General features: G+C 43.5%; 1 protein-coding gene across 13 annotated transcripts in view; it reads left to right on the top strand.

Annotated features, from left to right (window-relative positions):
- Window positions 1-23068, top strand: part of tnn (tenascin N) — a 94447-nt gene extending 71379 nt beyond the window's left edge. For 10 of the 13 annotated variants that reach the window (XM_086042502.1, XM_086042501.1, XM_086042498.1 and 7 more), the window contains 21 exons: window positions 614-808; window positions 885-1085; window positions 1658-2032; window positions 5501-5634; window positions 5983-6112; window positions 7825-8007; window positions 8090-8179; window positions 13578-13841; window positions 14278-14541; window positions 14635-14898; window positions 14992-15255; window positions 15349-15612; window positions 15706-15969; window positions 16600-16863; window positions 18564-18694; window positions 19792-19930; window positions 20007-20158; window positions 20345-20441; window positions 20541-20705; window positions 21557-21720; window positions 22382-23068. In XM_086042502.1, the coding sequence (XP_085898628.1) occupies window positions 616-808; window positions 885-1085; window positions 1658-2032; window positions 5501-5634; window positions 5983-6112; window positions 7825-8007; window positions 8090-8179; window positions 13578-13841; window positions 14278-14541; window positions 14635-14898; window positions 14992-15255; window positions 15349-15612; window positions 15706-15969; window positions 16600-16863; window positions 18564-18694; window positions 19792-19930; window positions 20007-20158; window positions 20345-20441; window positions 20541-20705; window positions 21557-21720; window positions 22382-22522 (4143 nt within the window). In that variant the 5' untranslated portion in view covers window positions 614-615 and the 3' untranslated portion in view covers window positions 22523-23068. The remainder of the gene's footprint in view (window positions 1-613; window positions 809-884; window positions 1086-1657; window positions 2033-5500; window positions 5635-5982; window positions 6113-7824; window positions 8008-8089; window positions 8180-13577; window positions 13842-14277; window positions 14542-14634; window positions 14899-14991; window positions 15256-15348; window positions 15613-15705; window positions 15970-16599; window positions 16864-18563; window positions 18695-19791; window positions 19931-20006; window positions 20159-20344; window positions 20442-20540; window positions 20706-21556; window positions 21721-22381) is intronic. The other 3 variants (XM_086042506.1, XM_086042508.1, XM_086042507.1) reach the window with 3 other exon arrangements.
- The last annotated feature ends 2551 nt before the right edge of the window (window positions 23069-25619 follow it).

Raw genomic sequence — 25619 nt, 5'->3', positions numbered from 1 at the left:
CAGAAAGTGGAGGTCAAAATGTTTGACTGGGCAAAGTTAATCGTGCTGCTGGTTTGGGCGACATGTCTTTTCCTTCCAGAAAGACAACATCAAACAACACGCAACCACGCGGCTTGACTTAAGGCTTTCATTTCATTCAAATCAATAAACAGCCTCGCTGCTAAATACAGCACGAATAATGCTGCTCTGAGTTCCCTGTGAGCGAGCACCAAGGATATTTCAATTTGACCCCTTTTCAAACTGCCAACTGTGTCGTCGGCCCAGTCAGCTGTGACGCCAAACATCTGCAACAAAGTTCCTGCCAGAGATGTACAAGGGTAATCACGGTAACAAACAGATGGAGTACCATCCAAATCCATCCCAGACTTGTTTCTGTTTTAATTTACCATCGCCGTGAGGAAGGGAGCATGATTAGGATTTTAGCACACTTGATGCCAAATTGCCGACGTAGTCCTTTCATTATGCCGAACGACTTGCCCTGCAATAACGGTGGAGCGGCTTTAAATTAAGAAATACTTTTGGTAACTCACGCGGTTACGGTTCACGAGATAACTTCCCGATCCGCAAGGAAATTCTGCATTCGTGTCTAATTTTCTCTCGTCGTCTCCCTCAGCCATGAGCACGAAGACCCGGTGGAGGGGGGCCCTGCTGGCCCTCCTGTGCACCATCATGTCGCACCGCAGCTCCGCTACCCAAATTGCTTCCTCAGACCCCGAGCAAGCACTTACCTTCAGCCACGTCTATAACGTTGACGTTCCGGCGGCGTCCGGCTGCAAACTGGAGCGTCTGCCGAGCCAGGAGGAAAAAGGTCATAAGAAAACATTGAACTCACGGGAAGAAGTGACAAAACGACGTCTGAAACGGTGTTTGGCCGCGCGTTGCAGGTTTGCAGGTGGAGACCACGACGAGTGGAGAGAACGACATCGTCTTCAGGCACAACATCAGGTTGCAGTCGCCCAAATGTGACTGTGAGGAGTCTGAGAGCTTCAAGTCGCTTCTGTACAGAGTGAATGGCTTGGAAGAGGAAGTCAACTACCTGAAGAGCCAGTGTGATCAGGGGTGCTGCGGCAGCTCACGTGCGGCAGGTACGATCCAAAAGAACAGAAATGAGGACAAAGCGGCTCAAAACCATCTTTGATCTATTCATTTAAAAAAAAAGAAGAAAAAAAAACAGTCGCAACACGAGGTGAAAAGTAAACGTGTCACAATATCGGGAATATGGTGATATTGCGATATTAAAATTGCCACGTTATATCGTCGTCGTCATGTCACGATATTAATAGCGGCAAATCTGTTTAAAAGTTGTTTTCCCTTTGTGCCGTTCCAGCACCCTCTGGTGGTTGGTTTATCAATGCAGTTTAATTGGATGCCACCTATGTGTAAGATCGACGCTAATCGCCAATAGGAACCCCTGACTGTCCAAGCCTATTTCTTTGTGAACGCTGTTATGTACAAAAACAGAATATTGTTATAATATATATATATTTTTTTTACAACATCGTGAGCTTTTATACAGTATAGTGAGCTTTTTACATGTCGCCAACCTCCCGACAATATCGTGATATTATCGCACGGTGACATTTGGATGACATCGTGACATCCCGGGTAAAAAGCGAATCGGCAGGAATTGACTGTCCACTTTGCGTTGGTTGCGCAGGTGTGGACACGAGCTGCAGCGGCCACGGTGCTTACCAGCAGGACACGTGCAGCTGCCTGTGTTACCCAGGATGGGAAGGCCCGGATTGCTCCGTGTCCTCCTGCCCGGACGAGTGCAACGACAACGGCCGCTGCGTGGATCGCAAGTGTGTCTGCCATCAGGGCTACACGGGAGACGACTGCAGCGAGCTGATGTGCCCCGGCGATTGCAACGACAAGGGCCGCTGCGTGGACGGCAAATGTGTGTGCTTCCCGCAATTCGCCGGCGACGACTGCAGCGTCCACAAGTGTCCCGACGACTGCAACCGCAACGGCCTTTGCTTTGACGGCCGGTGTGTCTGTGACCAGGGCTTTTACGGGGAGGACTGCTCATTACGTAAGATAGCTTTTTTGGCTTTTATCTTTTCTCTAACACTGTGAAAATGGTCTTGTCTGATTTTGTCATCTTGTGACACCATTAAAGCGGAAGTCAACCCCACCAAAATTATTTGCAGTAATATGTGCCTTCACTGGTCAAAACACGGCATTCCGATTAATGTTGCATTTGTGGAATATGAGTTAAGCAGCAAAATCCACATGTTTTCAGCCATCTCAGGGGGCGGCCATTTTGTCACTTGCTGTCCACTACAAAATGACATCACAGTTGCTCAGGGCTGAGGTAACGACCAATCACGGCTTATTTGCTTTCTGAAGCTGAGCTGCGATTGTTTTTTACCTGAGCCCTGAGCAACTGTGATGTCATTTTCAGTGGACAACAGTGACAAAATGGCCGCCTCCTGACATGGACAAAAAAGGGTGCATTTTGCTGCTTAACTCATATTCCACAAATGCAATATTAATCAGAATTCCGTGTTTTGCCGAGTGGAGCCGCGTAGAACATATTCTTGTAAAAAAAAAAAAAAAAAGGGTTGACCTTTCGCCCCACAAACGTATGCAACAGTCTAAGCAGTCATTAGTCAGTATTAAGCAAGTCACATGCCGTTTGTGAGACTTCAAATTGATGTAAGAATGTACAAAAATTAATCTAGGATTGTATAAATGTTCCCTCATTTTCAGATCGTAACGGCACATCTGCTGGTTGTTGCACATTAGTGCCCTCTTACTTAGCCTCAATTGCTTTGGGATGCGTTAACTAAGCAATAGCTTCCTCATTTAGATTGAAAATAATCTAGTTCAATCATAATATTGTGTTTTCCTACTGGAGGGGGAAAAAAAAAAATCCTATTTCAAGGTATGCTTGGAACGGTAATGTGTTCACTTTGCTGCCAGACTTTTTGTGCTTACTCTACCAAAAAAAGACCACCCCCAGCTTTCAGTTGGTATTGATACCGTAACCATGAGAACCGCGCCCGAACCCTGACCAAGTGGGGGGTTCTTGCTGGAAGCGATGCTGTGGGTATAACAAAAATAGTCTTTGTCTGTATGTTTAGGGACACTCACGCCTTTCAATTGTTTAGGTGTCATGATATTTAAGGTACATTGAATTCCTCTGTAGTTTTGCCACCCACCGTGCACCAGACTGACCTATACAAAAGCGGTTCAGTGAAAATGTCCGGCTACGTGCTAAAAGTGGCTACGTGCCGATATGCTCGCAGACATTCACTTTGTAAGGCGCCCAGAGTATCATCAAGTCAAAATAGGATTGTGACGACTCAAATTTGTTAGATGCTTACTTCTAATTCTTTGCTATTCAACAAATCTACCCAACATTCATTTTAGATAGCAGCTGATGGATGGGTGGTGTCCTTTCAGCATTCTGACCCCTGACACTCACTGTATCAACTTTGGCCTTCAAATGTCTGGTGATGTTAGGTCACTAGTACCACAGGAAGGAAAAATCAATAAATGAGACAGGCTCAATTGAGCAGCACCTTAGCTGCTAAATGTGCGGTTCACCAAATTCCTACGGACTCAAGGAGTGGAGTGGAAATTGCATACTGTTGCAATTGTCGACGGGAGAGGAAAAGGGAAGCAGCTGCTCGTCGGTACACAGCACGGCGAGAGTTTAATTCGCACTTTGGGCTCGTGACACTTACTAAAAAGATCTCCGGGATAAGGGTGCCGTATGGTGGCAGGTAATTTCCCTGCCGGGATGTGGGATGGGGGAGTTTAACATTGCATCGTCAAAGAGTGCAAGCCATTTACATGGGTCCCTTTATATTGGTCAATAATTTGTAAAAAAAAAAAAAAAAAATGAATAAAATGAAAATAATAACACCCACACACATGGACTGACGAATAGAATAGATGTGTGAAAAAAAACCTAATTGTGGCATAGAAGGTGCCATCGGCCCGATGTCAGCAATATTCAGTTTAATTTTTTTCTGGCCTTAAAAAAAGAAAGGAATACACCGTATTATGAATGCTAGGCTAGTAGTTGAGTTGACTTTGTAAAGAAACTGCTTGTCATCTTTTCCCTTCCTTGTATGTGAGCTTAAAATGCAATGCTTGGAATTAGTCTCTGATGCAATTTAAGCAATATACAGTAAAGAATATCTGATTGCATCATGTTTTAACATGGAAAGTACAAAAAAAGGGAAATGCTTAAAAACACATTATATTATATGAACTAGAAATCCATGCCATCATTAACAGAGATGTTATTTACTTTGTACAAACAATGGACATAAAGATTCTTGTTAATGTTGATCAGACCGTTTTTTTTGTGCTCCCTGACCGCAGATTGACCACGATCTTTTTATTTCATACAATCGTTTCCATTTAGCGAAATCTTTCCATTGGAATGTATTTTCATTCCAAAGCTATTCAGAAATGTTGTTTGAGGACAAAGATTGTTGATGTATGCGTCTCAAGTAGCAGCGAGCAACTATTAGCCGCTAAAGGGCGAAAGCTGCTGAAAACCGTGTGGTACTCTTCCTGTCTTATGTCAACTATACAGCACAGATATTTTCCCTTTTTCTAAAAAGAAAATAAAAATCTCAGGTTTCTGCATGCAAAGCCTTATTGATTTAAATCTAAATATTCATGGTCTATTAATCCACCACAGAGCTTAGCTCATTGGTGGAAAGCCTAGCAGCATCAACGTTGCCGACTGGCCGTCTGCCGTGTCTTGGCCGCTGTGTTGTTACGGGTTCACCGCTGTAGTTGCATACCTTCTGATTCAGACTCTTGACATCACTTGTTCCATCACCTCCGATGAAGAGCTTGGATGCCGCTCTCTGTCCTCCAGATCTGTGAGAACAGCATGTGAAAACAGTGTTGAAAACTTTCTCTGGCCGTTCTCACCTTTCTCTGACCAAACATTTTTTTCTTTAAATGTGTCACAGGCACTGGGAGAACGAGCACACACACAAAAAGGGCTGAGATTGGATTCAAACATCAGAACTGTGAGGCAGACATGCCACTAATCCATCGAGTTGCCCAGAACTTCAAAGATGCTAATGAATTAGCTTCACTGGCATTGAAATGAGACCAAAAGAAAAAAAAAAACAACTCGGCAGACTTATAGCATTAGCTCGGTTAGCATTTCAGATACAGCATCTATTATGAAGCACACTTCCTGCTAAACTTACTCCAGACAGAACAGAAATTTCAGTAATACACACCCACTTTTGCTCGTTAATCACAAAGTACTTTCTATTGGATGATGAAAGTCACAGCACAGACCCTATGTCATCATCATTCATTTGTATCATTACAAACAGTTGGACAACTTTTAAAAACAAAACAGTGAGCTTGTCGCTAATGCTAACATTATTTGAGATACCCAACAGAACATTTCAGGACATGGTCAAGTGAAATATCCTTCGGCATTCCTCTTTAAAAATATCTTCTATATTGATTATAAAGATTACAATATTGTACATATTTCTATATTTTTCAGTGCTTAGTCCTCAAGGTCTAAAGTTGGTCCAGGCAACTGACGTCTCCCTCCTGGTCCAGTGGTTGCCAGTTTCTGGAGCTGACTATTATGTTTTAACCTATCATCCCCGAGGTCAGGGCAGTGCCTTGAAGCAGGTAAAAATTTCACTGTATTACCGATTCATAGCATGTGTTTATGTGTGTTGTTTGGGCAGAAGTAGTCGTATTTATTTCACAGTTTGGTCTATGTTGATGGCGGCGAGGTCACATTGACGGGTTATGCAACCCATATTTGAAAGAGGCCTGATTCCTATCTGAAGATATTCGACATCCTGCATTTGTTTTGTTTACGCTGTCATGTTTCCTACCCCAATTGTGGCACTTGATAGCAAGAATTGTGTCGCTTGAAGTACAGCGTGTAAATCCAGCCTAATAAAAAGCAGAATGTAGACGGCAAGCACATTAATTTCACTGTCAATTTTCTTTCAACAATTTGCCTCCTAGGTTCGGGTTCCCAACATGGATAACTCTTATCTCATCACGGGCCTGACTTCTGGCCTGACCTACTTTGTTGAAGTCCACACTGTGATCAGAGGCATCCAAAGTGGAGCGGAGGAGATTGAAGCTACCACAGGTGAGACTGCGACCCATTCTGAAACAACCCCGACGCATTCTGAATAGGCCCGGTGATCTTGTTATCTTTGGTCTAGCATACTACAAACACCGATGAGATTTTGACTAGTAGCTTACAAAAGGCCCATCCTGTTAAGAAGTCTACAAATAGAGTTTGATGGGTTTCTACAATGTTTATAGTTGAAGATGTGTCTACATGGAAAGTGAGTACCTCTTAAGACGTGTCCTTTATCTCAGTCCTAAAGTGCAAACAACCAGAAAGTGTTTCATTAGGATCTGTTTTTTTAATCGTTGGATTTTTAAAGGCAATTGCTGGGAAATGGCTGCGAGGATGTGTTTAATGTGAATCGGACTTCCTCACAGGAGACGGATGTGTGTAGAAGGAGATTGCGGGACAGGATTAGAACGAGACAGCCGGAGCACTTCGTGTTGGATTTCTCTCGTGCGGTTACTCTTGTCATGGAAAACTCACACTGAGTTAACGGTAACACACCATCGTCTGGTTTCTGACTGCGCAAGGACTGGTAGCCAGCTGGAGGTAGATGTTTGGCTGGCTGCAAACTTCAGATGGCGGCCCATGTCAGACATCGTTTTAAGGCAGAGGTGTCAAACTTGTTTTCATCACGAGCCACATCTTAGTTATGGGGGGCTCTATAGAACTTCATCCATTTATAATCGATGTAACGGTTCCCCCAAAATCACATTTTGGTGGTTAACTTGGTTGTATGTTCACGTATTGGTTCACATTGAGTACAACAGTGAGGGGACAAAATGCAAAACAAGCTGCTTATCTTATCGTTCTCCAACTGGCTACGTTTACATGGACACATTTATCGGGATTAAAAACCTGATCGGAATAAAAAAATGTTTCATGTACACACCCCATTTGGACTATTCTGACCCGATCAAGCCCATTCCGATCAAGATTTTATTCCTAACGAGAGGGGTGGTGTATGTCGATTAATAATCCGATCGGCGCGCATGAAAACACTTATTCCGAAATTTCGGAACAAACCGCCTTTACCGTGCATGTCTGTGACGTTATTATACACGTTTCTGTTATTCCTGGAAGCTAGCATAAGCAGAGCGAGCGAGAGACATGGCCGACGCAAGACTGAACTGGTACAGTTGCAGCTTCATTAGGAAGTGTTAACTCGACGTAACAGTACAAACGGGAAAAAATATGTGAACTAACGCTAACGTTTAAAGGGGAAATGGAAAGAATAAGGTTTTGTTGACACGAAGGTTGCTGCAGCTCCTCCTTCTTCTTCTACCATTTCCGGTATATTTAGTCAATCTGTGCATGTCAAATTAATTTGTTCCGATCGAAACTGTGACGCATGAACACGCAAGTGAGAGTCAGATAAATATTTTTAGTGTCCATGAACAGTGCATCCGATCATAATTCTAATCTGAATTTTGATCGGAGTAAAGAAATTTTGTCCATGTAAACGTAGTAATTGTGATGTCGCACTCCTTGTAGTGTACCCGAATTGTAAGATGTTAAATTCGGGTGCCGCCAGCTACTGCGCCGCGGCAACATTGACATAAATGGATCGGTTGACAACTGTACGGTGTAAAAAGGCCTTAAGGCAAACGTTTCTTCAACAGAGAAACAGCACAGACATGGTTGTGCTGGAGGCCTTACATTAGTAAGTGTGGAAGCTGTAGATCAGTAATGCCCCATATAAGTTCAATTTTGTTGCTGTCCAGGTGTCTCAACAGTCAACGATATCCGAGTTCTTGACCGGACAGACGTCTCAATCCAGGTAGACTGGAGCAACCCTCCAGCCGAAGTGGATCACTTTAGGCTCACGCATACGGACCCATCAGGACAGGAGGCGGAGCTGAATGTACAAAGAAGCCAAGAGGCGCGAACCAAACACACCATCGTGGGTGAGCGTCCGTCCACAGTTATTATTTTGTCAAACTGTACGTGAAAGTGTGCTGACGAGAAATTCTCTCATTTCTCCTGAAGGTCTGTTTCCGGGAACAGAATACTTGATTGCAGTGCAGGCCATCAAAGGAGCGATGGAGGGGAACTCTTCCTCGGTCGTAGGTTCCACAGGTCGGTGTCAATCGGCTTTTTGGTGGCTGGCCATCTGTGAATTGGATAGACCTGATGAACCTCTCCTGAGGATTTGTGCGTTTAATCGGGCTGCTAGCGGCTGTACCCGGTTGAGCGCTAGCTTTTAAAAGCTAACAGCCCAGAAATGAATAGAAAACCCAGAATCTTGTTGCACAAAATGACATACGATACAGGCCTCCGTGCGCGGCCAATGATAACAGAACAATTAAGGAACGCAACCCCGCCAGCGAGAGCTACGATTATGGGTTAATGACGTAAAGGGCTGGAATTTACAACCTCATAATGTGGCCCGCTTCTAATGGTGAGTGCGGTCGTGGAGGGGAAACGTGATATGATTGGTGTAACGACTACAAGATGCTCGCTGATGGTTGATGGGAGGTTTGTCCAGCAATGCGTCCATCCGGTGAGCGAGGTACGCGATTGGTTTGCAAGAATGCAAAGAGAAATAGTTTGCGTCCAACTGTTTATTTTGGTGACGGATGAGTGTTGGACCGTGCGTGCGGTCCCTCGGCCTTCTGATTTACCGGACTGAATCCACCTCTTAATACCATCACCATTTTCAAAGTTCCGCTTACTTATTTTTTCAAACTACTGCTCCTTCTTCACTTCTCGTTTCATTCACAGTGATACGTCAGTTCAAATGCAGCCATGCAGTTGATCTGTCTTCTAAATCCCGAGCCAGTCATGTTAATGGTTTGTAGTTATCGTCTCTCTTATTTTGAAGCTACCTGCTAATGTTTCCTCTCGTCACCTGGCTATGTGACGATTATGAATCTGTGTGGGAAAACTCTTATCAGCACCAGACAGACAGCAGCCCGTTCCCTCGTTCGTGGCTACAAGCCTTTATTTGAGGGGTTGTGTGAAAGGACTTTTGGCGATAATTGAAGGAAATTGGCTCTGCATTTGGAGATGTTCTGGTTTCAACAGCCAGATTGACGGAGGTGGGGAATTTGAGGGCCAATAAGATGGAAATACAGAATGGAACTGGCAGCGAGAAGAACATGCAATCATTATCTACCCTGGCCAATTTGGGATTTAAGGGATTTGTTTGATCTGCTTGATAGGGATCTTCTGGCTGGAAATGACACATGACACAAGTTGTAGATTGAGATTCTAAACCAGGCCCAATACCTTTGAGCATATTGTGCAGCAATCGGTTGCCAAATTTGTATATTTTGCAGGTGGGCTCATCGTATCGGTAAAATCCCTACTTTTCAGGAAATAAAAAAAATGCTATCTTGCTTGTTTGTTACCTAAAACTTTCACTGTCAATGACTAAAATGGTACTCAAAGTCTGCATGAAAAAAAAACCTACTTTAATAACTCACAGAAGCAAACTTTTTTTTTTCAAAGCTGTAAAAGTCACTGATGATACAATTAGAGAGAGCATTTCAATTGGACGATATTAAAACGCACCTTCGTGGCTGACACGCTTCCTTCTGCAGCGACGCATTACACTATCGATTTTTTTTTAACCAAACAGCCCCGTTCAAATGTATCTACCCTAACTATTTTGCTGGGTACCATCAAAAAACATCCAGACTTTAAATCTTGAGGCTACAAAATCCTGCCAGGCTCCCGTGGAATGACAAACAGAAGTGAACCACTGAAGTGTTCAAAAGAGTTAATGGATTTTTTTTCTCAAGTTATGTTCAACACTTTAAATTGGTAACTAAAGTGTGAAAGTAACATATGACATAGTGAAAGACAAAAAGTATTGATTTTTGAAAAAACATTACATATGTTACATGCGGGATTACCGCTCGCCAGAGACAATATGTCCTCACAATGTGTAGGTTTGTGTTGCAGAAAAGCCATATTCAAGTTTTCACACCCCCCTTAAAGTTTATCGAACCCTCAGTTAGGAATATTTGCTACCGTGTAAAAAAAATGTCAAAAGTAGAAAACTGCGGCCCTGCAAAGCAATCACTGGAAAATTGAGAAAAAAGTTTAGTCGGAATCGCTGACGGAAGCCCGTTTAAAATTCGAGGCGAACCGGCCTATAGACGGGTACTATTTTTTCCCCCTGGAAGGATGGACGAAGGAAGGGTACCCACACTGCAGACAGATGACCAATAACGGAGGCTCAATTTTTTAGTAAACTGCCCAGCTCTGGATATATCAGTTATATATCGGATATCAGCCAATATATCTGATATCAGCTTTTTTTTTTTTAGCCCCCAGTATCAGTCACGACATCGGCCCCAAAAATCCATATCGGTCAGGCTTTAGTAATAAATTTGAATTATGCTCCATAGTCGAACGTCAACCCTATCTTCAGATCATGTCTGTGCCCTTGAATAAATGTATGTTTACCTTATAGTGGCATTTAAAGCAGAAGGCAACCCAAACATTTTTTTTTTTCAAGAATACATTCTCAGCGGGCCCACTAGTTGAAACACAGCATTCTGATTAATTTTGCATTCGTGGAATATAAGTTAAGTAGCAAAATGCACTCGTTTTTAGCCATCACCGGGGGCGGCCATTTTGTCCAATCACGGCTCAGATCCAGAAAACAGGTCAGCCGTGATTGGTCGTTGTGAGCACTTGTGATGTCATTTTCAGTCGACAGAAGACAAAATGGCCGCCCCCAGAGATGTCTAAAAACGAGTTGCATTTTGCTACTTAACTTATATTCCACAAATGCAAAATGAATCAGAATGCCGTGTTTCAGCTAGTGGGCCTGCTGGGAACATATTCTTGAAAAAAAAATGTTTGGGTTGACTTCCACTTTAAGTAAACTAAACCTTACCACTTGAGGAAAAACAAACGTTTTACACACTGCAAAGATTAGTTTAAAAATAGCTCAAGGCTGTGATGTGCGTTTCGGACCATCAAGCGGCCAACCCAAAAGAGCAAAGCAGTTAGCGCATGAGAACAGAAACAAGGCAAAGGAGTAGAGTTTAGCAGACGGACAACTTCTTTCTTCTCCTGCACGTATCATCCATCAGTCTTCATGGAACCAACCACACCGTGACACCAGACTCGTTTTGAACAGCACCACAAAGGAACAATCCCTAATGATGATGGCTTTTACATTTCCCTTCGTCTCCCGTCTCCGCTGGGTGCTTGTACCGCGCCCCTCCCTTTTACACTCCTCCGTCATCAATCTTCCCTCAACGCACACCGACGCCTGTCATCGTGCGTGGCTCGCATGTCTCCTGTGATGGCCGCCGCCCACAGATGTTACACACAGAGACCCGCTTTGGTTTTCCACAAGCGTCATGAACAGTGACCCACTTAGTGTTCTTGTTCAACTTAAACCAGGATTTTTTTTTTATTTTTTATACAGTTTACGTGGAAAGTGGGAGACTGGGAGAGAACAATCAAGAGACGCACGTTTTCTGCTTGCAACTTCCTGCTGGCGGAGAGAAGGATGTTCACTTGATCTCGCACAGTTCATCATTTTTAGTCAACTAATTGAAGCATTTGGGCTTTTTTCGGGCACTTGGATAGCCATCCATTCATTTTGTATGCATCTTAACTTGTTCAGAGTCACTGGGAGTGAACTAAAGTGGACTTGTCAGGGGACCATTTGCACTCACATTCACACGGTCACCGAGTGAGAATTGAATCCACGCTGCCCTGAACCGAAGCCGGCCAACAAAACCAAAGCCAGCCAACAAAACCACAATAGCATCAGTGACTCGGCATTGGAAAGGGAAACTGTCAAATTGTTTTACGTGTGATTTTTTTTTTTGTCATCAACAAAAGCTGACAAACAACAGCGACAAAATAGTGGGGAAAAAAAGCCAGAATGGAGGGGATATTGAACAAATATTCAGTAATACCCCTTTACACTGAGTTGGTGCTGGTGCGAGTTCAGAGTTGCTAAAATTAGTAGTGATTCCATCCTTCCATATTCTGAAGAATTTATATTATAGTTAATATAATATAAGTTAAAATATTGTACTATATTAATATTAGGGATGAGACTTGATATGAATTTAGAAATTCCATTTCCATTACACTGGTCAACAAATTTTTACCTTTTTTGGGGGGCAAAAATATACTTTTCTCGATTCATTTTTTGTGTTAATCCTGAATCTGTCTTCTGCCTTCTCTAGCACATAATAATAAGTAATAATAACAACAATAATAATAATAATAATCATAATAATAGAATGTAACTTGGTAATACATTTTGTTATAGTTATGAATTAAGGGTTGGATACAACAAGAGGTGAAATTTTCATAACTATGAATATAAATATAAAGAATAAAATATAAAAAATATATAAATATAAAAAAATATAAATAAATGGTAAAATCCATATTGCGCAAGCTTTCATAGGTCAAACTAAAGGAAAAGAGACAATATCTCAAAAACCTGATGTGCTAGAAAAAAAATACAGACATTTTTTAAATCAATGTCAAAAATACGTTTAGGGACACATAAAGTCATCTCTGATTAAAATTAGCTGTTGACCAGTGTTATCAATACTGGTCATCCATCTGATTGCCGATCGATTCTCTTAACGATTCTCGATGCAATCCAATTCACACCTCCGTCCCGGCGTCTACCTGACGAGTGTATGCTTCACAGACCAGAACAGATATAAAGTAGCAATTAAAACTAGCATCATTGTTTGACCGAAAATCTACGACTAGAATTCAAATGGAGTTTGTCCGAGACATAATTGACATCTACCGTGATTGTCTTGTCGTATTTCGCATCATCATAAATTGCCGGATATTGAGTTCCAAGAGATAACTGTGTGATTGTATCTTGCTTATTGACTGCAATCCAATTAGCTCAGTTGGCTGAGTTCCTATGTCCTGTTTCTACATACATGAAAGCGATAGAAAATTCCACTTGTCAAAATGTAATTCATGGCCCCTGCCAAAGATCGAAGGAGCGATTGATTTATGGCACCGCTGATAAAACCATAAAGGAATGTACTGTATACGATGTTTTCATTACCTCCTGCTGTCAAAAAGTGAACATGTAGAATGATTAATGAGCCCTCATTAAGGAATGTTCTGATTTTTATTACCGTTGTCTGGAATCAAATACACATAATGATACTCACTTTTTAGCAATCGAATGTACGTCTACCTTTTACTGCTTTTGTTCTTTGACAGTTTGGTTGTTTAACTGGGAGTCCATAAATGAATTGGGGGCAATGAATCACTCATTTCCTTTTTGAGAGAAATGACTGATCTCGCAAATGTGCATCTAGATTTGACCATCTTTGTTTTTTGACGGTGTTATGTTATATTTTGGGTGGGGGTTGACATATATTAATTAGCGGTCATGAATCAATCAGCATTCTCTGAGACGTTATTTGTCTAACGTGATACATAATCACTCTCCCGTTTCCATTTTGAAGTTGTCTGCATATTTTTGACATTGTTCTAATCTCTCCCTCCTTAGACATTGACGCGCCAACAAACCTGATCACCACTCAGGTAACAGAAGATACTGCAACAGTTTCTTGGGACCCGGTCAACGCCCAAATCCAAGGCTATATGTTGACGTACACGTCGGATGCGGGCTCCAGCGGCGAGATCCCAATTGGGCGCGACATGACTTCATACAGGCTGGTTGGCCTGAAGCCTGGCGTGGTCTACACGATTGACATCTGGGCCTTCAGGGGTGATCGGGTCAGCAGGAAGAGATTCACGATGGCCGAGACAGGTAAAATTTAGACGGTCCTAAGAACTCCAAATTAGATATTATTCAGAGGAGGACTCACCCCATACATGGCAGAGTTTGATCAATTGGGTGCGCCTTGCAACATTAGTCTTCCTAACATTTTATAGGCCTCACTCGTACATTTAATTTCAATGTCTTGCACATTTATTACATCCGTCTTGCCTTTTTTTGGGGCATCCAGAGCATCTGTATCTCAGCAGTAATGTTACACTTATTATCTTTTCACCTTAGTAGCAGCAGGGGAAACGTGAACCGCTTACTCCAAATGGCAACTTATCACAATTAGAATGAATGGTGCATTTCTGCAGGGCGTCCCAGCAATGTCTTTCATGTCTGTTTGTACTTACACTGTCTCCTATTTTCCGTTTTGAGAGGTTCAGCCTTTTGCTTACTAACCTGAACCACCCACTCTATTCAGAGATGGATGCTCCCACCAACCTCTTGGCCCAGGAAGAAACTGAGAGCAGCTTGAGAGTGTCATGGGACGGTGTCCAGGCAGAAATCGACGGCTACAAGCTAACGTACCATTCCCCTGATGGCTCAAGCGAGGAAATCCCAATTGGACCTGACAGTAGTTCTTACACAATAAAGGGCTTGAGGCCTGGGGTTGTCTATAGCGTCCACATCTGGGCTGTCAAGGGAAGCAAATCCAGCAGAAAGGTCTCAACACAAGCAGATACAGGTCTTCAACATGACTTACTACTTCACATTTCAATATAACCTCCCACCAGTGAGTGAGCTATGACTAAGCTTGTCTACTACCACTCTCCTCTAGAACTGGATGCTCCCGCTAACCTCGTAGCCCACGTAGAGACTGTGAGCAGCTTGAGAGTGTCATGGGAGAGCGTGCGGGCAGAAATTGACGGCTACGTGCTAAAGTACCGCTCTCCTGATGGCTCCAGTGAGGAAATCCCAGTTGGGCCTGACGTTAGTTCTTACACAATAAAGGGCTTGAGGCCTGGGGTTGTCTATAGCGTCCACATCTGGGCCGTCAAGGGAAACAAAGCAAGCGGAAAGGTCTCAACACAAGCAGAGACAGGTCTTCAATATGACTTACCCCCTCACGTCTCAACATAACCTCCCGCCAGTGAGTGAGCTATGACTAAGCTTGTCTACTACCTCTCTCCTCTAGAACTGGATTCTCCCACTAACCTCTTGGCCCACGAAGAAACTGAGAGCAGCTTGAAAGTGTCATGGGACAGTGTCCAGGCAGAAATCGACGGCTACAAGCTAACGTACCATTCCCCTGATGGCTCAAGCGAGGAAATCCCACTTGGGCCTGACAGTAGTTCTTACACAATAAAGGGCTTGAGTCCTGGGGTTGTCTATAGCGTCCACATCTGGGCCGTCAAGGGAAACAAAGCAAGCGGAAAGGTCTCAACACAAGCTGAGACAGGTCTTCAATATGACTTACCTCCTCACATCTCAACATAACCTCCCTCCAGTGAGTGAGCTATGACTAAGCTTGTCTACTACCTCTCCCCTCTAGAACTGGATGCTCCTGCTAACCTCGTAGCCTACGAAGAGACCGAGAGCAGCTTGAGAGTGTCATGGGAGAGCGTCCAGGCCGAAATTGACGGCTACGTGCTAAAGTACCGCTCTCCTGATGGCTCAAGCGAGGAAATCCCACTTGGGCCTGACAGTAGTTCTTACACAATAAAGGGCTTGAGTCCTGGGGTTGTCTATAGCGTCCACATCTGGGCCGTCAAGGGAAACAAATCCAGCAGAAAGGTCTCAACACAAGCAGATACAGGTCTTCAATATGACTTACTACTTCACATCTCAACATAACCTCTCTCCAGTGAGTGAGCGATGACTAAGCTCGTCTACTGCCTCTCTCCTCTAGAACTGGATGCTCCCGCTAACCTCGTAGCCCATGATGAGACAGAGAGCAGCTTCAGCGTGTCGTGGGACGGTGTCCAGGCAGAAATCGATGGCTACGTCCTCACCTACGGCTCCTCGGAGGGCTCAAGTGGGGAAATCTCCCTGGGACCTGACATCAATTCCTACAGCCTGACGGGCTTGAGGCCCGGTGTGGTGTACACTGTCTACATCTGGGCCATCAAAGGAAGCAAAGCCAGCAGGAAGATCTCGACACAAGCGGAGACAGGTGTTTCTCCAACAGCCCTTTAATATCGCCAACATGTTTTCTGTAGGGTAAAATACATCAAAATATACCCAAAATATGTTAGTCTACTCCTAAAAAGCAAGTCACTTTTTTTATCCTAGAGTCTTTGCCAAACACTCACAAACAGAATGTCACTACGTAGAACATTTAGATCTGCCGAGTTTAGATGATCGACAGAATTGGAAAATAGTTGTAGGCCGCTATATTTGTTTGGGTTTGTCCATCCATATGTAATCACGCCAGATGGTGCAACTCCTCAATCCGCATTTTATTTCAATAATCCTGCTAACATCCGCAGACCAACAAAGTGTGTTCAAAATCATTTCGCTTCAGTGGGTCTGTTTATCAGTTTAGTCGTCTTATTTCTGCTCATGGGCAAAGACACGTTGGACATCCTTCTCCCGTTATCTCATTCCAGATCTTGAGCAGTCCCAAACAGACTTAGACTCAGAGATGTAACTCCTTTCTTGAAACGTCACTCTCTTTTAGTTATCTGCTTCAATTTTCTCATCAATTATCCATACTCGAGTTACTAATCGTGACGTTTCTTGAGACAATCCAACTTGCAGTGCATCAGTAGCACTAATTGCATCTACTAACATCTTCCTCCAGAGCTGGACGATCCTGCTAACCCTTTAACCCGAGACCAAACCGAGAGCAGCTTCAGGGTGTCCTGGGATGGCGTCCAGGCAGAAATCGACGGCTACGTCCTCACCTACAGTTCCTCGGAGGGCTCTAGCGGGGAAATCCGCCTTGGTCCCGAGAGTGATTCTCACAGTCTGACTGCTTTGAGGCCCGGTGTGCTCTACACTGTCTACATCTGGGCCGTCAAAGGAGACAGAAGCAGCAGGAAGATCTCCGTACAAGCAGAGACAGGTTGATACGGCGCAAATAACTTCTACGTAAATGTCGGGGTTATTTTGGTCTTGCAAAGCAAATTCCCTATAGAGGAATCAAAAGGTGTCACTAGGCTGCAGAGGTAGCTGAAGTCAAAAGTCCCAATTGACCACCTCTGACAGTCACTAACACAGAGGTAGGTGTCTGTAGCACATTTTTATGGATGGCTGAAAACCACTTTTCATACGTCAAATATTCCACATGTACTTCCTCTGGGTTGAAACACTGTATACATTTCTGTCACGGTTCACATTTTATTCGCGAAATCCTCAGGAAGTAGCACAATCCTTTATTTTGGCAGGGCAGGCTTCCCAGAATTGAGATACTGTACGTCCTGTCGTTCCGCATGGGTCAGCAGGAGCGGCAAATGGCGGGTGGCTTAGAACAAACGTATCTTTGTGCAAAACACGTGTCAAGTGGAACGTTCACACTACCGCAGGGCCTTTTTTTTTTGTTACCTACTAAATGTGGGGCCTCAGTTTTGGACTATATAAACGTGTTTCATTTCAATCTGACAACCATCGCCGGTCATGCAATAAAATTATTCATTTAAGAATGCCTAAATAGGTCAATTCATTTTGTCGCAAAGCATAACAAGTATCTTTGATGTGCCTTTCACATCTTTTTTGGTGTTTTATATTTAGTCGTGCCCGAGCAAGCACCAGGCTGTCAGGTTTGTCATCGACCAATTTCACAAATTGTCGCAAAATTCGGTGGCCGTGTCTGTCGTTAACGGGATGTACGGATAGGGCTTTACTAACCACACCTCAGCTTGAACAAGAAGCCGGTCATTTTGCTTTGGGGTGAATTCCAGGACTTAGACTTGAAACAAATCCAGACTAGATAATTTGTCCAAATGGGCCTCAATTGGAAGCAGGTGTCCGAGAAAGGGGCGATAATAAATCTCCCAGGCCAGCCAATGTGGGCAGAGCATGACATATAAGTTTGATGATCCATTTTGTAGATTTGCTGTGAAAATGGGGGGGGAAGGTCTGTTCATCACATCATTTTAATTGTATTTCCTTTCCCTTTGCTGGAAAGTGTCTTGTAAATTCTTCTTCTTCTTGTATTCTTCTTATTCTTATTCTTAGTCTTAGTCTTATTATTATGTGCGGAGTTTGTTACATCTCCCCGTACTTCCTCCTACATTCTGAAAACATGCACATTTGGCTAATTGAATACTCTAAATTGTCCATAGGTGTGCTTGTGAGTGTGAATCGTACCCGCCTCTCACCCAAAGTCAGCTGGGATGGCCTCCAGCTGACCCTAACGACGACAAGCACTGTAGAAAATTCGGACGGATGTACAATGTTCAATGATGCTCACATCCCATACATTGATTACTCGAGCTAGCTGCGTGCATGTGTCAAGCAAATTAGCTCAGTGTTTATCTTCAAACGGGACAGGCTAATTGCTGGTTCATCTGCACAAGGCAAATGAAAACCATGCATGCAGATAATTGTCAGCTTTGGTTCTGAGCGTCAACCGGAGGAAGACAGAAAAAAAAAAAATAATAATAATAATGCGGTCGAGTGTCGACGGAACTTGCACACCAGAGGGATGATGGTCATTTGCAATTTCAAGCTTTAGAGCCCGCAAAATCCAAAGTAATTAACCGCAGTATTCCTTGCCGGCACGAATGCGCATTCACACGTCGTCTGCTGTGATCCAACTGACAGACATTGACGCTCCAAAGGACTTGCAGGCCTTGGGTGTCACGACGGAGTCAGCTCGGTTGACCTGGGCTGCCCCTTTGGCTGACATTGAGGGCTACATCCTCACTTACAGGGACGAGGATGGCGACGCGGAGGTGAGTTGAACATTCACTCATGCAATATTAAACATGTTAAAAGTTCATGTTAAAACGGCACTGGGAATGTCCTCAAATGCAGCAGCTTGAAGGCACATTTATTTCTAGTCTTGTGTCAATATTACAAATAATGCAGCATCATGTCTAAATGTATTCCATGTTTTATATAGTTCTTTATTTTTACTGGGAATGCCCTGTTTGCATCATTTTTAGATTCAAGGTCTGTGCAAGGTTGCCCTCTGGTGGTCATCAGGTGCACATTCTTGTTACGTTTGCGGCCTCTAAACAAATTGTTAATCAATGAATTAGTCAACCAGAAGTTGATATAGACCCCCTTTTCTCCCCTGAGCAATAAAGGAGACATGTGATACATTTTTTTCACAACCTGTCCAATTTCCCAGGTATCTAATAGCATGACTGTGGTATGCTTTCATGAGAATACCCCAAGGATAAAAAAAATGATTCCCCACATATTGCTGGGCCGTTGGCGTGTCAGCAGTTCACCAACCACAAATACTGGCCATTGCTTGAAAGTGGCTCTGAATCTACATCCATCCTAGCTAATTATGTCACGGGTGAAGAAAAGCTCAAATTACCCAAACGATTTTTTTTTTGGTATTGTTTTTAAAACACAATCTTAATTAATGTGCTTATAGTGTCAACATGCAAAAAATGCCATGTTGTTTGCTAATACTATGCTAAAGCCCACTTCCTGTTCCTTTTAGTCTTTTGCCTGAGATGGGTCAGTACGCCTTTTGACTAATTCAAAATGTGTATGATCAGAATTTGAATTTAAAAGGAGAGACGTTTATTTTGAGAGAGTTACAACAAGCAAATGACACCGACAGTGGAATGACCCTCGAACCCTTTTTTAGCTACGGTGCACAAACAAAAGTCCAACTTGGACACAACCCTGATATGAACCCCATTAAACACCTTTGGGATGTCATTTCCTTCTGGGTGAAGGTCTGCGACTTTTTCCCGGTTACTTCCCGTTAACCCACAGTCATGCGTGCCGGAGCCGCAAATCGGCACCGGGTGCTAAACGGCGGCCCCCGGGAGGCAAAGTCGACTCATTTGTTGTGTTTCACCTCAAGACTGTTGAGAAGCGGCTTGGAGCCCGAGAGAGCAGCTTTGTCATCTCCGGCCTCCGGATGGCGAAGCGATACATCGTTAGCGTCATCGCCTACAGAGGAAACCGGAGGAGCGAAGCGGTGGAAATCGTCTTCAAAACAGGTCTGCATGCCCCGCGCTGCAAACGTGGGTTGAACCTCGCAAAGGTTTTGAACCCCCGTCTTTATCAATTCCGTAGTTGGCCTCCTGTACCCCTTCCCCACGGACTGTCTTCAGATCATGAAAAACGGCATCAAGACCAGCGGAGTCTACACCGTCTACATGAACAATGACAGCTCCAAAACGATGGAAGCGTACTGCGACATGGATACTGATGGCGGCGGCTGGCTGGTACGCGATCTCTCCATTGCAATGATATGAATGCAGGGGGCCAGGGAAATGCGCCTCATCCTTTGACATGCTGTTTGTGGGTCGATAAAAAAAGAAGACGGCCACACTAGTGCGGTGGTGGGTGGGTGTAAGCACGGCTGAGACAGTAAATGTGTTTTGGGGATCTCGAATGCGCTGTTCTTTCAGGTCCTGCAGCGTCGCACCACCGGCAAACTGGACTTCATGAAACGCTGGAGGCCGTACATCGCTGGTTTCGGCAACCTGACGGACGAGTTTTGGATCGGTGAGAACTCCAAAAGTTGTGTTAGGCTGTCTTGAAAATGCAGTGTGTGAAGTCAGTCGAACCGAACTATTCTTGTTTTGTTTTGCGTGTTTATTTCAGGGTTAGATAAGATATACCAGATGACCAACACGCCCATCCGGTACGAGGTGAGGTTCGATTTGGGCCTGGGCTCCGAGAGGGCCTACGCCGTCTACGACAACTTCAAGATCGCCAACGCCAGGCAGAAGTTTGCGCTCGCCATCGGCCAATACAGAGGGACAGCAGGTGCGCTTGAGAAAGAGAACGCAAGCAATTTGAAACACAAGCACTTTGAGGCAACAGCATTTGTTGCTTTTAAACTGATCTTTAGAGCGGCTAAAAGCAGGTCTAAGTTGTGGCGCGGGTGGTGTCATGCAATCTGGGTGGATTTGATCGAGGCACAGTCAGACAGATTCCGAGCTTTGTGGACATGTGTGGTGGATGTCATCATATTGCATTCATAAATATCAATGAATAATTGTAGAAATGAATTCATTTACATTTGAATTATTATCACCTTTAATATATTTTTAAAAGTCTATTTCTGCTTCTGCCATGTCAACGACAAAGACATAGCAGAAGTGTTCCCCTCGCTGTCATCACGCTGATTTTGAAGGGAATGAGTGGAGCCGTTTCCGTTGGCCGGGAAGCTGCGTCGGCTGTGTTCACTCCCACAACGGCGCAAACTAGGAAAAAAAGGGAAGAAAACTACACTGATGCACACAGTTAGACCACAATTTGCGCTAGACTTGTGCTGGGCATGGAAATAGGGCCCTTGATGTTTTTGGGAGAATTTTGAGGAAACACCATTTTGCACCATTCTAAAGGATCCTGCTACTTTGTACTGTGGTCAGGGAATATAAAACGTGGGCTTAAATCAATAATTAGACTCAAGGCTATTTCTCCATTAGGAAGTCATCTGAGGTTTTTTGTCGCTGTTGTAAAATGGACATTTATCAGCTTATTGTGTAATGCCACAATGTCCTAAAGCAACACTGCAGCACCGATGTCGATATTTATCCAGTGGGCCGGCAAAATGTGGTTCAGAAGTATTTAGTCGCGCATGATCAATCGCGTCTGTCTTTGTCGCTCTCTAGGTGACGCAATGACCTACCACCAAGGTCGGCCGTGGACGACGATCGACTCCGATAACGACATCGCCCTCGGCAACTGCGCCCTGACGCACCGCGGGGCCTGGTGGTACAAAAACTGTCACCTGGCCAACCTCAACGGCAAATGGGGAGACAACAGGCACAGTCTGGTGAGTCATCAGCGATGCGACTCATTAACTTGGTCATCTGTCTGCTTTGATATTTTACTTCCACATTTGAACTTGCGTACCTCATCTACTTTAATGGCTTATCCCAGGGTTGTCGAGCAAATTTTTGTCGCGGGCCACATCGTAGTTAGGGTTTGCACCCAAATAAACCGCCTCATGACATAGACACGACAAATGGATGAATCACTAATTTTGAAAGAAATCAGTGGCCAGTAAAAACTGTTTGTTCAGTATTATTACATTTCTTTGGTGACAGAATTCTTGCAATACCGCAATGTTTTTGACAGTGGAGTCAATTTACAATTTTGGTATTTTAACAAGAAACATGAAGTCAATGCACATAATTTGCTTTGGCTGGCCACATAAAATGATGTGGCAGGCCGGATCTGGCCCCCGGCCCTTCAGTTTGATACCTGTGACTCAGCCCATCCGTCAGTTTTAGAAATAAAAAATGACAATAAAAAAAACAAAACATGTCGTTAATGTGTTTAAATCTGACATAAAAAAATATTTGGTTTTTTTAGGGGGGGGGGGGGGGGGGGGCGATTGTTTTTTTTATACCTTCAAAAGTAGATTTTCCACTGTTGATTTCCTGGCTCCTTCGCTTTCTATTGACATCAAGGCTTTCTCTCCCCGCCCGCAGGGCGTCAACTGGGAGCCGTGGAAAGGCCACCTGGTGTCGCTGGATTTCACCGAGATGAAAATCCGGCCGGCGGGAGCGTACTCCAGCAGGAAGAGGCGATCGTTGATGGCCAGAGAGAAGAGCCGACACGATGAGAAATAGAGGAGTGGCCAACGAGACTTATTTCATTCTCGACTTCTCGATGTATTCAGAGTGAGCCTGTTCTCGTGAGAATTTAGTAGGATTTGGTGCAAAAGTATCAGTAGGAAATGTTAATTTGTTTAAAAAAGGTTGGAAAATACATTGATCCATTTTCTTGAGTGCTTGTGCTTGGTAGGCGCTTGTTGAGAGGCGGGACTTTTTGTGCACCTGATTTTGCAGTGCCAACCCAACGTGGTGCTTTTTTTTTTTTTTTAGTATGGTTTCCTACTAAATTCTTACCTGCCTCCATGTGGAATTCACCCATGAATTCATGTGGGCACACTTTTGGGGTCAAAGATGCAAAAATCACAGAGGTCTGCTTTTCAAAAAGACATTTTTTAGTGGAATTAGTTTTCGTTGAAGTAGTTTTCCGATCCTTAGTGAGCCAAGGCACATCACAAAAATCTCATGACACTCCAGCAAACAAAGATGTCACAACAATGATCTCTCATGAAAAAAAAATGGTTGTGAATCACTGCAAAATAAAATTCAAATTTGTGAACCGGATTTTTCTCCAATGTTTCGAGCCACTTTTATCTTCAATTTGTGTTTTAGTTTTGTTAGGAAACAGTAGCATACTTTCCCTAATGTTAAGGAGTCTTGTCAAATTAATTGGAATAAAATTGAAACAAAAAAAGAAAAGAAAAGCCATTGCCTTGTGTGTTTTCTTGAAGGGCAGATGAGTTTCGCACCAGCCAGTGCAGGCTTGACGCGCGCTGTCACATCACGTTAGCAAGCTAGCGAAGAAGCGTGAAGAGCTAGCGGCTGTCTGCACTTTTGCTGTTTTACATTCCAGTGACGACGACGGCGCTGATCAATCAACGCGACGGGCCTCAATCAAGCATCAATTAGATGTCGTTCCAACTCACTCATTTTGCGTTTCCACGTCACTTTGTGACCCAAAGGCCATTTGAATCCGCAAAGCTGACAAATTTTATTAAAATGACTTTCACGGAATTAGCTCAGTACATTCCTTTTGCTATTCATCACCGACTCTGTTTCCGAGTACAGAATGTGTCGACCGACGCTTTTGTTCCACTGTCGAATCGATTCATTCTTGTCTCCCGTTTATTCAGTGGCACAAATGTTCGGCCCGGGGAGATCGAACTATTTTGGAAGGGTTGAGTGTGGACCAAACTTCATTACAATCAAGGAGCCCGGCCCCTCACTTGCCACATCATCTAAGATTGGAAGGCCCCGATAAATGTTGTTACTCTTCGAATTTAAAACCCCAATTTGAAACCCTAATCCTAGTTTGAAACCGTAGTTGGAAACCCTAAACCTAGTTTGAAACCCTATTTTGAAACCCTAACCCTAGTTTGAAACCCTAATTTAAAACCCTAACCCTATTTTGAAACCCTAGTTGGTATCCCTAACCCTAGTTTGAAACCCTAATTTGAAACCCTAACCCTAGTTGGAAAGCCTCATTTGAAACCCTAACCCTAGTTTGAAACCCTAATTTGAAACCCTAGTTGGAAACCCTAACCCTAGTTTGAAACCCTACTTTGAAACCCTAACCCTAGTTTGAAACCCTAATTTGAAACCCTAACCCTAGTTGGAAACCCTAATTTGAAACCCTAACCCTAGTTGGAAACCCTAATTTGAAACCCTAGTTAGAAACCCTAACCCTAGTTTGAAACCCTACTTTGAAACCCTAACCCTAGTTTGAAACCCTAATTTGAAACCCTAATCCTAGTTTGAAACCCTAGTTGGCTACCCTAACCCTAGTTTAAAAACCCTAATTTGAAACCCTAACCCTATTTTGAAACCCTAGTTGGAAACCCTAACCCTTGTTTAAAACCCTAGTTGGAAACCCTAACCCTAGTTTGAAACCCTACTTTGAAACCCTAACCCTAGTTTGAAACCCTACTTCGAAACCCTAACCCTAGTTTGAAACCCTAGTTGGTAACCCTAACCCTAGTTTGAAACACTAATTTGAAACCCTAACCCTAGTTGGAAACCCTAACCCTAGTTTGAAACCCTAATTTGAAACCCTAACCCTAGTTTGAAACCCTAGTTGGAAACCCTAACCCTAGTTTGAAACCCTACTTTGAAACCCTAACCCTAGTTGGAAACCCTAATTTGAAACCCTAACCCTAGTTTGAAACCCTAATTTGAAACCCTAGTTGGAAACCCTAACCCTAGTTTTAAACCCTAATTTGAAACCCTAATCCTATTTTGAAACCCTAGTTGGTAACCCTAACCCTAGTTTGAAACCCTAACCCTAGTTTGAAACCCTAATTTGAAACCCTAACCCTATTTTGAAACCCTAGCTCGTAACCCTAACCCTAGTTTGAAACCCTAATTTGAAACCCTATCTCTAGTTGGAAACCCCAACCATAGTTTAAAACCCTAATTTGAAACCCTAACCCTAGTTTGAAATCCTAGTTGGAAACCGTAACCCTAGTTTGAAACACTAATTTGAAACCCTAAACCTAGTTGGAAACCCTAACCCTAGTTTGAAACCCTAATTTGAAACCCTAACCCTAGTTTGAAACCCTAACCCTAATTTGAAACCCTAACCCTAGTTTGAAACCCTAACCCTAGTTTGAAACACTAATTTGAAACCCTAAACCTAGTTGGAAACCCTAACCCTAGTTTGAAACCCTAATTTGAAACCCTAACCCTAGTTTGAAACCCTAGTTGGAAACCCTAACCCTAGTTTGAAACCCTACTTTGAAACCCTAACCCTAGTTGGAAACCCTAATTTGAAACCCTAACCCTAGTTTGAAACCCTAGTTGGAAACCCTAACCCTAGTTTGAAACCCTACTTTGAAACCCTAACCCTAGTTTAATACCCTAGTTGGAAACCCATACCTAGTTTGAAACCCTACTTTGAAACCCTAACCCTAGTTGGAAACCCTAATTTGAAACCCTAATCCTATTTTGAAACCCTAGTTGGTAACCCTAACCCTAGTTTGAAACCCTAAATCTAGTTTGAAATCCTAATTTGAAACCCTAACCCTAGTTGGAAACCCTAACCCTGGTTTGAAACCCTACTTTGAAACCCTAACCCTAGTTTAAAACCCTAGTTGGAAACCCTAACCCTTGTTTAAAA

This window comes from Filicampus tigris, chromosome 10, assembly GCF_054856515.1.
Source record: "Filicampus tigris isolate MCC_2025a chromosome 10, RoL_Ftig_1.0, whole genome shotgun sequence".
NCBI classification, from domain to species: domain Eukaryota; kingdom Metazoa; phylum Chordata; class Actinopteri; order Syngnathiformes; family Syngnathidae; genus Filicampus; species Filicampus tigris.
This window is presented reverse-complemented; position numbering and strand designations above follow the sequence as displayed.